Here is a 13,423-nt window from a genome sequence, read left to right as displayed (position 1 = left end):
AGCCTGTAGGTCATCTGATAAATGGAATTATTTAAAAAAAAACTCAATAGAAATCATAATATAAAATAATAAAAAAATTATTTTTGCTCAACCGATCTATATGTTAAAATGATTAAGATGTTTGAAATGTACATTTGATCAATTGAATTATTGCATTACTCAAATAACATTAAATAATAAAATAAGATATCGTCTCAATTAGCCTATAGATCTCTTAATACATGGAATTATTACATAACTCAATGAATTAATAAAATAAAATAATATAAAAATAAAATATAAAATAAAATAATTCTGCTCAATTGGCCTATAACTTAGATTAATAATTAATATCTTTAAAATGTACATCTGATAAAGGAATTATTAGCCTACATAACAAATAAAATAAAAACCTTTCTACAGGGTTAAGCTGTTTACTTGTTGTTTACATTCAAATAAAACAAAAATGAAACCATTTCTATACACCTGCATATAGAGTTAAGCTGTTTACTTGGAGTCAACCAGAGCGTCTCATATCAATACGCATCGAAACTGTCGCTCGCATCTCTCCTCTGCTACAGATCTCAAACTCTTTCTGTTTTCCTCGTGATCGAGTCACTGAACCAACATGAGAAGACCCTACCGTCGGTCCTCCGACGAGTCTTCATCCGTATCCATCATCTCTCCTGCTCTCACGAAACAACACACACTTCCTTTTCTGATCTCACACTCGCTCACAGGAAGTAAAACAGGAAGTCAGTCGTTGAGTTAAATAGAATTGTGAAACCCGTCAGTGTTTATATGTAAAGCAAGCCAAAAACAACACTGAAATGCCCAGATGTTCTAGAGCTCTTTAGAAAACGAAGCTGCTTCAAATACCCTTACGAAAAGTACTTCAACGTACTAAATGATTAGAATTACAACATATAACACTATTAATCATACATAGGCCTATATTCATAATTGAAGGGATGTTCATAATGGCACTAAACTATGAATTCAGATTGAATGCCTGTTAAAAAAGCCCAACTTTACATCAGAAAATAATATGTTTACAGCCTGGTGTTTAAAGTGGCTTTGGTCTCTGCAGCTAATTTTGCCCTTCATGACAACTGTGAGGGGGGTGAATTTTTATGTAACTCATGCGTATAAATTATATTAAAGGGATAGTTCCCCCAAAAATGTAAATTCTGTCAGTATTTGCTCTCCCTCATGTTGTTCAACCCCGTAAGACCTTCGTTCATCTTCGGAACACGAATTAAGATATTTGTGATTAAATCTGAGAGCTGGATCACTCCTCCATAGGCTTCTAAGGGATTGAAACTTGTTCCCCGAAAAGTTATTAAAGACATCGTTAAAATAGTCCAAGTGACTACAGTTGCTCAATCTTAAGTTTATCAAACGACGAGAATACTTTTTGTGTCCAAAAACAAACAAAAATAACGACTTTATTTCAACTATTCATTTCCTTCTCTGTGTGCCTCGAGTGAGTTAGCGTAGTGTAATTGCGTAGAGCTACGTCACACGCAGGCTCACTATTGGCCGACGCTGGTCATGTGTGTGATGCGTGTGACGTACAACACAGAAGCGCTGCGCTGTTACACTAGTGAACTCACTCGAGGCACACAGAAGGACATCAATAATTGAAATAAAGTCGTTATTTTTGTTTGTTTTTGCGCACAAAAAGTATTGTCGTCGCTTGATAAACTTAAAGGAGCCGTATGTAAGAATGTGGCCAAAACTGGTACTGCAATCACTTTCAAATGACTGTAGAGCGCTGTATCCCCTCTCCCTCCTCATTAACGTAAGTACAAGCTCAAGCCTCTGTCACTGTGTGTAACCGATATCAAAGATACAGCTATTCATTTAGCTGACGCTATAAGAGAGATTTTTTAACTTAACCTGCAGTACACGTCCATAACGCTAAAATATGTGATGTGAAAGATTACGTCATTCTATTATTTTTGGCTGTAGAACTTGCATGATAAACAATAACGGGCGTGCTAATGTTGTTTTCCTCAGCATCTCAGCATAATGACAGAGAAACGGGCTCTGATAATCCATTGCTAATATTAGCAATGACGACTCGCCGTTTTTATTACACAAACAATTCCTTACCTTTTCAATTCGATGACCCACCTCCTCCATATGAGCTAACGTAACGTTACTTTGCACGAACATGCATAACTTTGTTCGACTGTCATGAATATTTGAAATTTCCATTTACATCAAGTACAAGTTAGCCAAACATAGATAAATCTTAGTTACCTGTCCAGAAATTCTTCTCAGTTTTCAGCCGTCTCCATCTTTCAAAGGCATCTGCTATACAGATCCTTTGTCACAAAGTATTTCGGATTCATAACAAGTTTTTTTTTTTTGGTTTCACAACGTTAGACATTTTTTTTTTATCTGATTCCAACACGTTTGTAGCTGCAGCTGTGGTAACTAGAGCAGAGCTGGCAATCCGGACGTCGCAACACTACTGACTTCGTGATTGGTGGATAGGTGGAGGGTGACGCATCAGACCAAAACACAACATGACAACATCAACATCAGTTGAGGGCTGCAACTTCACTTTTTAAATGACAATATCCTGGCCGGACTACTGTTGTCAGTGATATAAGTATTTGAAATGAACATGATTTCATAATGTCTAGTGACATATCAGGGCCATTTTATGATTAATTGAAATAAATTTCTTACATACAGCTCCTTTAATATTGAGCCACTGTAGTCACTTGGACTATTTTAACGATGTCTCTAATAACTTTACGGGGAACAAGTTTCAATCCCTTAGAAGCCTATGGAGGAGTGATCCAGCTCTCAGATTTAATCAAAAATATCTTAATTTGTGTTTCGAAGATGAACGAAGGTCTTACGGGGTTGAACAACATGAGGGAGAATAAATACTGACAAATTTTCATTTTTGGGTGAACTATCCCTTTAAGCCTTAAATTTCTGCATTATTAAGGGTGTGTCCACTTTTGAGTGACAGGTGGATTGCCGCTGCTGTGGCCATAAGTCATCATTAGCCGTTTGTCTGTTAGCCGTCACGTTTCCTCAGCTAATTGTCTGACTGTAAAAATAAATTAATTCCAGCCACTAAACTTGGCATCTCTGCCGTGTTTGTGACGTGCTGCCAAGATGGCGACGGTCGGCTACGCCCACTTTAGGCTTCAAAAACGGTCTTCAGAAACCTACGGGTGACGTCACGGACACTGCGTCCATATTTTTTTACAGTCTATTCTGGAAGCTATTAGCACTCTTCCTGCATGACGTGTGGCGCTAGCGTGATCACATGCATTTAACTTAAAATACTCAGGCTACTCTTGAAGTAAGACCAAAAATGTCGAATAAGTCATTTGTGTTTGTGTGCACTCACAATAACTAAACATCGTGCTTTCTGCCGCCTCGTCTCTGTGAACTTGAGCGCATCAAAAAATAACCATGAACTTTCCTCACAGACTTGAGAAATACGTCTGAGCATCTATTTTAATGAACCGATTCATATGGAAAACAATTATTCTCAGATTATGTAATGAAGCGTGATATAGATGCGTGCACTTCTGCGCAGATGACGAGTTAGCATCGTCAACTTCATCACTGCAGACCAAAACACAGAAATCTATAAATTATTAAAATGTTTATAGTCTCCTCGCTGTTTTTTTCACGACACATTCATAATCATTACTGCCGGTACGCTGGCACGCTTTATGCGGCGCTTGAGCGCTGATTAGGCTATGTACAGTATAGGCAATTAAAGGCTCATTGTTATGATTTGGGTTATTAATACACATATGCGATTAGTCGAATAATCGCTTAAATTACATTACCCTATTGATTACATTATGATGATAACATAACACAACAACATAATATCATAACAACATACTGTAAAACAACAAACAACATAACATACTGTAACACAACATAACGAAACTAACACAACACAGCATAACATAACGCCACATAACACTAACACAACATAACATAACATACTGTAACACAACATAACGAAACTGTAACACAACACAGCATAACATAACGCCACAACACTAACAACACAACATAACATAACATACTGTAACACAACATATAACGCAACATAACATACTTTAACACAACATAACATACTGTAACACAACATAACATACTGTAACACAACACAACACAACATATAACACAACATAACAAAACGCAACAGAACATACTGTAACAAACACAACATAACACGCAACATAACATACTGTAACACAACACAACATATAACACTACATAACAAAACGCAACAGAACATACTGTAACAACAAACACAACATAACACGCAACATAACATACTGTAACACAACACAACATAACATAATGCAACATAACATACTGTAACAACTAACACAACATACTGTAACAACTAACACAACATACTGTAACACAACATAACATTGTAACACAACTAACGCAACAAACAAAACACAACACAAAACAACATAACATACTGTAATACAACAACACAAACACACAACACAAACACACTAACACAACATAACACAACAGAACACAACGTAATCAATAGGCCAATTGAGCAGAATCATTTTTTTGTTTTGTTATGATGAATAATGAAGATGTTAGGGTTAAACGTACATCGGATCCATGTAATTATTAAGTAATGACAACGAAGATAAGATAAGATAAGATAAACCAGATGCCCTAATTCTAACGGGTCTCACTTTAATTTTTAACTTCAATATTAAAACGTTCGCTACTATACAAAACTAAATTAATTACTGCATTCACAAAGCTCACATTAACAAATAGACATGAAAACATTAATATGCAAAATAAAATAAATACACAGATCACTGCCACTCACTAACCTCAAAACTCTTCAGATTAAATTAATCTCACAAACGTTCATGTTCAGTGAAAAGTGAATTGCATAAATGAGTTGAGTTTTTGCAGTCAAGAAGGAAACTGAATTAGGGTGTTTTGGTGAAAACTATAGAAATATAGATCACTTACAATAGTGAGTTTGTGGCATCAGAATCTGTCCGACTGCGGCCTCTAGTGGCGGTGCAAAATCACACACAATTTCCTCAAAACATCATAACCAGAAGTGTTTCTAAAGCCTTTCATCATCAAAAAACAACTGTACCCATATGTTGATACTTTTCTTTTGACCCTGTTATTAATATGAGATATAAATGGTCTTTATCTATATAGAGACATTCACAAGCTGCATGTACAATAACTTCATTGCTGACAAACGATAGAAGACATTTCCTAAAAGGGATTGCAGGTAAAAATCACTTCATCTGATGCTCTTTTTGTTCTCTGTTGTAAAAGTATCCTGGTATTATTTCAATGTAACTGCTAGAAACTGTTCAGTGCGTGAGTGAACTGAGCGAATGAATCAAACTGAGCCGTTTGAAAAGATTCATTCGCGAAAATTGCATTGTCTGATTCTTAACAGCTGATTACGTGCTCCGTTTCCTGTTAGCACTGATATTTTTGTGAATTCTGACTAAACCAGATATTGCTGTAAATTTTACACCTCAATAATAATAAAAAAGATTCTTAACAGCTGAATGCACTGCAAAAAATTAGTTTCTAGCCTAGTATTTTTGTCTTTTTCCACTACAAATATCTAAACATTTATCAAGTCATTTTGCTTCTAAAGCAAATGTATCTTGATTTAGGAATTTTTTGATTTTTGTACTGGAATACAAGACAAAGGTACGGAGGAAGAACATAAAACACAACATGATTGCTGGAATACTGTCCGGGAAAATGATTCTCAGGTTGTATATCTTCATTGTCAGACAAGGATTTATCAGTATTTATTATTTATTAGGGGTAAATGCCGCTGTAAAAAGGGTGAAAATAGTTTCAGACAGAGTGAAACCTGTTAAACAGCAAATTGTTAGCCAGACCATCTGGGTATTGAATAGACAATGTAATCGCATTAGTATGAAAACCTACAGTATGAGAGATGTTCACTAAAGCTGTTCTGTCTGTGCGAGTGTTCATGTCACACAGCTGAGAGATCGACAGCGGTGTTCACTGCACGTGATGCTTGTTTATACCGTGCTATCTGCGTGTGTGTGTGTGTGTGTGTGTGTGTGTTTGTGTGTGTGAACCACGCTCATCCTGTGTGTGGAACCGCTCGCCTGGGAACAATGCAAACTTATCTGTCTTTACACTCTTTCTCTCTCGCTCTCTTCGTCTCTGCGCTGCTCTCTGTGTTTCTGCTGAAGTGTGTTTGTGGGTTCAGAGATGTGGTTTCATCGCAACTTCACATTTCCTAGGATTTACACCCCTTCATTAGGTGCCTTACTGTGTGTGTGTGTGTGTGTGTGTGTGTGTGTGTGTGTGTGTGTGTGTGTGTGTGTGTGTGTGTGTGTGTGTGTGTGTGTGTGTGTGTGTGTCTCTCTCTGCTGAGGCTCCGTTTTGCCTTGATCCATTATTCATCTTCCCCCTGTGTATCACAGCCTGGATGGCAAACGATTCACACAAACACACACACACACACGCACACACTCGGATACGGTTTAACTCGACCAAAGACACACTCAAACAATGATTTTCACACGCTCAGAGGAAAGGACAAGATTTATAGATGCACTACAGCAGCAATGCGTGTGTGCGTGTGTGTGTGTGTGTGTATATGAGAGAGAGAGAAAGAGAGAATGTGCGTGTGAGCGAGAGTCTGTGAGCATGTGTGTATATATGAGAGAGAGAGAGAGAGAGAGAGAGAGAGAGAGAATGTGAGTGTGTGAGCACGCGCATGTGCGTGTGTGTGTGTGTGTGTGTGTTTCACAGTGTGTTTGACGGATTCACTGTCACTGTCCAAAAGGACACTATTGATTATTTCCCTGTTCAAGGCGATCAATCTCTACAAAACTGAAAAGCATCAATAAACAAAGAAAAGTGATGCAAAAAGAGTGCAAACAGCTCAAAATAAAGATATTCAAATGAATCATACATAAACCTATCTATCTATCTATCAATAGAAATAATGATAGAATGATAGAATGATAGAATGATAGAATGATAGAATGATAGAATGATAGAACGATAGATAGATAGATAGATAGATAGATAGATAGATAGATAGATAGAACGATAGAACGATAGATAGAACGATAGATAGAACGATAGATAGAACGATAGATAGAACGATAGATAGAACATCTCTTACCCTGGAGGAATGGATCCTCTGCTCGTAGTCACCGTGATCCGCTGCGTTCCCGGCCGGTTCAGATTATTCTGCCCGTTAATAGTAAGCGTGTGATTGGTGGGAAGCGTCACAAGCGGAGGAACGCAGGAGAAACTCCCCCCGTTCATCTCCATCTTCCCACCTCCACCTCCACCCATCTTTATGTTGTTATGGTGTCCCCTAGCAACAGTCGTCGTGGGCGACCAGAGGGAGGAGCCAGCGAAGGTGTTGCTCTGCCTGACGACAGCACTCGTCGGGTCCGTCCCGTAGAGTCGTCGTCTCTGTTGAAGAGCCAAGATGGCGTTTGACGCGGCCCGTGTGCTGTGGACCAGCATGCATTGCTGGCATGTGCACGGGGTTCCCGAGTTGGTGCCCACGGGCCAGGACTGGGATTTGGGGATTGATCCGGCGATTAGCGGATACGCGAGGTCCATCCGCCGACGAATGCGCCGCTTTCTCTGACTCTGCCGGTTGGTTTGGGACATCCCATCGAAATCCACCAGGTAGCAGAAGCCCAGCGAGCTCAGGTCCAGCCAGGGGTGCTGCTTCTCGTACGCATTCTGGATGCTCACGCACAACTCCATGTCATAAGCAGTCCAGGATCCACAGTCGTTTTCCCATTCCCACACGATACCCTTTCCCGGAGACGAGGACGGGTCGTAGAAATTGCGCTGGACGGGTCGCATTGTGCCTGTAAGAAAGAGAGAGAGCTGATGAAGAACTAATACAGTGAGCTAATGCAGTGCAAGATAAAAGCATCTGCCAAATGCATTAAAATGTCAATGTAAAAAACTTTACTCATTTATCAACCCTGTTCTCACTTTGCAAAACATGTCTTGTTTTCCAGCACAAATGTCTTAACATTCTTAAATCAAGATATATTTCCTGGAGAAGCAAAATTACTGATGATATTAAGACTTGTTTAAAATCCCCCAGTGGTGAAAATCCAGCATGTTGTTTATGTGTCTATGTGGTGTTTTTAATATGCTCTAAGACAAATCATGTGTAAATTCATAAGTCGACAGCATTGCTGAGTATTTTCTCCTTAAAACTGCAGTGAAACCAAAGACAGTCTCAAAAACACGGTTTGAAATCGCTGGTGTTTCTGACGTCACAAACTACCTTTTAACCAATCAGATCAACGTGTGATCGTCAACGAGTGGATCTCTGAGTGAGTGAGTGAGTGGAGGCGGGGCTCATTTGCATATTCATAGAACCGCGTATACTAAATGAGGCAAGGGTGTCGAGTTACATTCAAGATATTTTAAGACATGAATAAATTTTATTAAAGGAAAAAACACTTAAAATTTAAATTTTGGTGATTAAGGATGAGTTTTAAGGGATACAATTGACCCTTCGCTAAGCCCCGCCCTCCCTACTTACTGTTGCTATGCCTGGCAAGCTTTCGCGCCTGGCACGTCTATTACAGTGTGTATGCACCGGTGTCAGACATTCCCAAAGAGATAATTAATAATTTTTGGCGAACTTGTGAAATATCTGAGAGAGCAAGACAAAAAAGACTGCAGTATGCATTCGAGGGATATATCCACGACATAATATGCAACCGATTAGAGAATAATTTCATAAAAATTAAAGCGAAAGCCTATAACGTCAGTCCCAGTGCAAGCAGCAACCGCCTCATACGCTGACCATTCAAAACGGGAAACACACAAATTGAGGAACAGCTATGTTCGTGCACAGCAGGGTAAGTGAAATTTGAAAATAATCTAATAATTATAAATCAAACAGTTTATCCATAAATCTTGTGGAATAACACTAAACCGGGAGAGCCGCGATCGGATTGGGTTAAAGTTACTCAGTCAGGGGTAGTAGGCCTCGATTAACAAAATGCTGAAATATATTTTAAAGTATGTAAGTGAGCCTCCGTCTTGTCTTTAATAGTCTTATTTTACGTTAAAATATATGCATTATGAACAAAAAAACGTCATTATTTCCAAGCAATAGGTGTTTTTGTTAATCCTGTGGACATGTAGTTGTGAATGGGGTCTCCCATACTGCTTGATCCACGCACTTAATTTCTCCCCTCGGCTTTTAGATTTTCGGGAAGGAAAAAAATTCCACTCCCCCGTCCAAACTTTTAGGATTCCGGGTATCAGATTTGCACAATCCATTCGCACAACGCTTCGGCATGTTTCCCTCACTCGAAAGCTTGCCAAACCTCCCGCGCCTATTTACGGTTGCTAAGATATGATTGGCCAGTGGCGGTTTTCAGGCGTGGCTTAGCGAAGGGTCAATTATTGACTACAGGGGGACTTTAATGAAAGATTTAATTTGTCAGTGGGGTCAGAAAAATAAACTTAATTCATAGGGAAAACAAGATTATTTTTCTGTTCCAATTGACAGATAATTTCGGCATTTAAATAATTTTGATAAAATTTTATATCAAGCAAGACTTAATATCTTCAGTCATTTTGCTTCTCCAGAAAATGCATCTTGATTTAAAAATGTTTAGATATTTATACTGGAATACTGGAAGTCTTCTGAGACCAAGCGATTGCTTTGTGTGACAAAAGGCCCTGTGATTCCCATTTTTCAGAAATGACACACTGCAGCTTTAAACTGAGATTCAATCAAATTATCTGCAATGTACTCATTGTACAATTAGATATTGAAATGACAGTTGAATCATAAGCTTTGATGAGAGTTTGATAAGAAGCTCCAGACCGGATGGATGTGACGGGAGGAAGATGGGAAGAGGAAGAGGAGAGGTGAAGGAGAGCAGCACACACACACACACACACACACATCAGCACGACTGACCTTGAGTTTCCACAACCCAACCCTGACTCTCCCACGAATCATTACAGCGTTACTGACCCGAGGTCAGACCTCAAAGTGTCACATCCTAAAACTGAATCCGAAAGGTTTCGTTAAAGCTGCGAACGTTCCTCATTTGGATTATAAATATTGACAGCGGTTACAGATAAAGTTTCACACATTTGCTTGTTATTGCAAATTCTACAAAAAGAGTGTTTGCATGAGTAAAGATGTTGCATTACGTAGTTTTTATATATCAGACTCAAACTCTTGAAATTTTCAACTTTATTGATTATTTACACGGAGACAAACGAACAGCATGGAAGTAAAGAGCTAAAGTTAGTCGATTCGTGATGAAGTGTGAAAGTATTGTTATACTGATTTGCCCATTAAACGGAAGGAAAAAACATCACCGAATTAATCAAATCCATCGTACATGAATTGACAGTGAAAAACAATAGTCTGATTACCAGTTAAAACGATATTTCCAAGAAAACAGAAGCATTTCAATTAGAGAGAAATAATATCAGAATATGTAACATCCCGTCAAATAAAAGTAGTAAAATTATTTAAAATCCACCCATTCGTTGCAAAACCAACTAATGTGATTTACATTATTATATCTCACTGTATATAACCTATAAATGATCGTATATGAATTAGTCGACTCGACAGATCTGGAGATTTCGTCCGTTCCTCATTTCCTGGAACTGCATGACTAGATAAAAGTTTCCGCATGACTAATCACAACACTGACTTTACTACAGGCTCAATGTGACTTACAGCAAGGTCATGTGTGTAAACGTGAACATACACACCATAAATCACACATAAAGATGCAATGTGTGTGTTAGTCGAACAACAGTGAACCCCTACGTTTCCATTGGCTGTGAATCTGTTCAAGTGTAATTCTGATTAGGGCCGTGTGATACGGACAAAAAATAAATACAGGGTTCTCAAGTCTCACGCATTGGCCGCGAGACACGCAATTCAACCAATTCACACGCTCACACGCCACACCGTGTATTTCTCACGCTGAAAAGGCAATGCCAACCAAGTTGTCCTGCAAGCTTTATATATAACGTTGTATCCACCTTATTCCTGACGAGCTTACTGCGTTTTGAATTATGGGTGGCACTTCCGGTTTGGGGAACTCCCATTCAAAAAGACTGAAACGAATCATTTCAAATCATAAGATTGCCCTACAAATAAAGCTGATCCGTCAGTTTGACTTAATGAGCTATCAGTTTTCTTTCATGTTTTATCTAAGAATAACATGAGAATAACGTAACACTTGGTATTTTAACGTGACAGGTTTTAACAAGAATATCTATAGTTCAGAGCTCTGCATTCTTTTCCTCATGATTATTTTCTTTTTTACTTTTGAATTTCGCTGTAGTAGTATGATAAAGGTCAACATATACTGCACATTTGTGGTCTGTTCTCCCGATTTAATTTACGATGTATTCACTGGAATAACGTTACTCCCCAAATCCTGCACGTCTCTTTCCAGGTTTGGTTTCACAGGTAAATACAATTTATTTTCTGTCAAAATGACTGAAATCACTTTAAAATAGTATCACGCAATGCTGAAGTAAAACATTTTTTTTTATTATTAAGGCAACGTATATTACATAATATACAGATTACCACCGATTTTGCTGTGGAAAGATACTTTTTCATAGATTATTCATGGTCTGTTGAAAGTACCTTGTTTATGCTTTTACACTTTTAAATATCCTTTTAATGTTCAATGGTTGAAGGGTAAGTAGAATAATGTAATGTCATCGTACACGGTTTAAAAATATATTATTGCGTCCAGAGCTATCTTTCACTGATTGTTTACAGCTTAACGGAAGTTACACCCATAATTCGCGCAAAGCGTCATGGGGCGCAGGAATACTGTGGATACGAGGCACAGAAGTTTGAAACATGAAGTTTCCTGCCGCCAGCACGCATCTCGGCCAGATTGCGTTCGTTACTAGGCAACATGTGCGCGAACACACGGAAGCTGACGGAACATTCTCGGCCACTGTACGTTCGTTACTAGGTAACATGTGCGCGAACACACGGAAGCTGACGGAACATTCTCGGCCACTGTACGTTCGTTACTAGGCAACATGTGCGCGAACACACGGAAGCTGACGGAACATTCTCGGCCACTGTACGTTCGTTACTAGGCAACATGTGCGCGAACACACGGAAGCTGACGGAACATTCTCGGCCACTGTACGTTCGTTACTAAGTAGCATGTGCGCGAACACACGGAAGCTGACGGAACATTCTCGGCCACTGTACGTTCGTTACTAGTAACGAACGTACAGTGGCCGAGAATGTTCCGTCATATTCCTTGTGTTCGCGCACATGTTGCCTAGTAACTTACTAGGCAACATGTGCGCGAACACAAGGAATATGACGGAATGTTCTCGGCCACTGTACGTTCGTTACTAGGTAACATGTGCGCGAACACACGGAAGCTGACGGAACATTCTCGGCCACATTGCGTTCGTTACTAGGCAACATGTGCGCGAACACACGGAAGCTGACGGAACATTCTCGGCCACTGTACGTTCGTTACTAGGCAACATGTGCGTGAACACAAGGAATATGACGGAACATTCTCGGCCACATTGCGTTCGTTACTAGGTAACATGTGCGCGAACACACGGAAGCTGACGGAACATTCTCGGCCACTGTACGTTCGTTACTAGCTAACCAACAACATCGTGCGAACACACGTCGTGATGGAGAAGGTACATTTGGAGAAAGCTCGTCTAACATTTTTAGGCTAGAGCATTTAATTTATAGCCTATCGTTTACATTATTATTGATGCAGTCAAAAACTGTACAACTACTCTGGAACCAGGCCAGAAGCTTCGGCTCAGTTTGTCTAGCTTACGTTATCTGAAACGAAGGGAAATGTTAGTGGGTATGGGAAGGAATGAAGATGTATTTCTTCATTTTATTTTAAATTATATATTATACTGTATTAATCGTCTTTCTAGTTACATTAAGGCTACATGTATTAAAGCAGAACGATCTGGGTAATATTTTATATCACACAATAAATCATTATACCATTTCGACTAAGTTAGACACATTCAAAATGAAAAAAAGATTTGTTTTTTCAAACTGTTTGAAGCAATTTGTTATATTTTTGTCATTTTTGTATATTTGTAATTTTGAAATATAACATTATAGAGTATATTTGATGTGATGAATTGCTCTGTTATTTATCAGATTTACCAATTGTTATAATTTCAATTTGTGCTGGTTAATTCTGAACAATCCGTAAAATTGGGGCCGCGGTGGGGGCGGGGCTTCATTAGGGCTCCTCCCCTAACCACATGTGATCTCACTCTAAGCTTTTGATAAAACTTGAGAACCCTGTAAATACTATGACGATTTTGAAACAATATTTCTTTACACATACTTGTCTGAATCATTTTTTGG

General features: G+C 38.8%; 1 protein-coding gene across 2 annotated transcripts in view; it reads right to left on the bottom strand.

Moving 5' to 3' along the window:
• The window catches only part of dtx1 (deltex 1, E3 ubiquitin ligase), a 48,791-nt gene that overhangs the window by 15,399 nt on the left and 19,969 nt on the right, over positions 1 to 13,423 (bottom strand). For both annotated transcript variants that reach the window (XM_077206936.1, XM_077206937.1), the window contains one exon: positions 7,175 to 7,883. In XM_077206936.1, coding sequence (XP_077063051.1) covers positions 7,175 to 7,883 — 709 coding nt within the window. The remainder of the gene's footprint in view (positions 1 to 7,174; positions 7,884 to 13,423) is intronic.

This window comes from Siphateles boraxobius, unplaced genomic scaffold (genome assembly GCF_051911475.1).
Source record: "Siphateles boraxobius isolate OS27281-9 unplaced genomic scaffold, OSU_SipBor_1 57, whole genome shotgun sequence".
Taxonomy (NCBI): domain Eukaryota; kingdom Metazoa; phylum Chordata; class Actinopteri; order Cypriniformes; family Leuciscidae; genus Siphateles; species Siphateles boraxobius.
The sequence above is the reverse complement of the archived record's forward strand: the minus strand, read 5'-3'. Positions and strand labels throughout refer to the sequence as shown.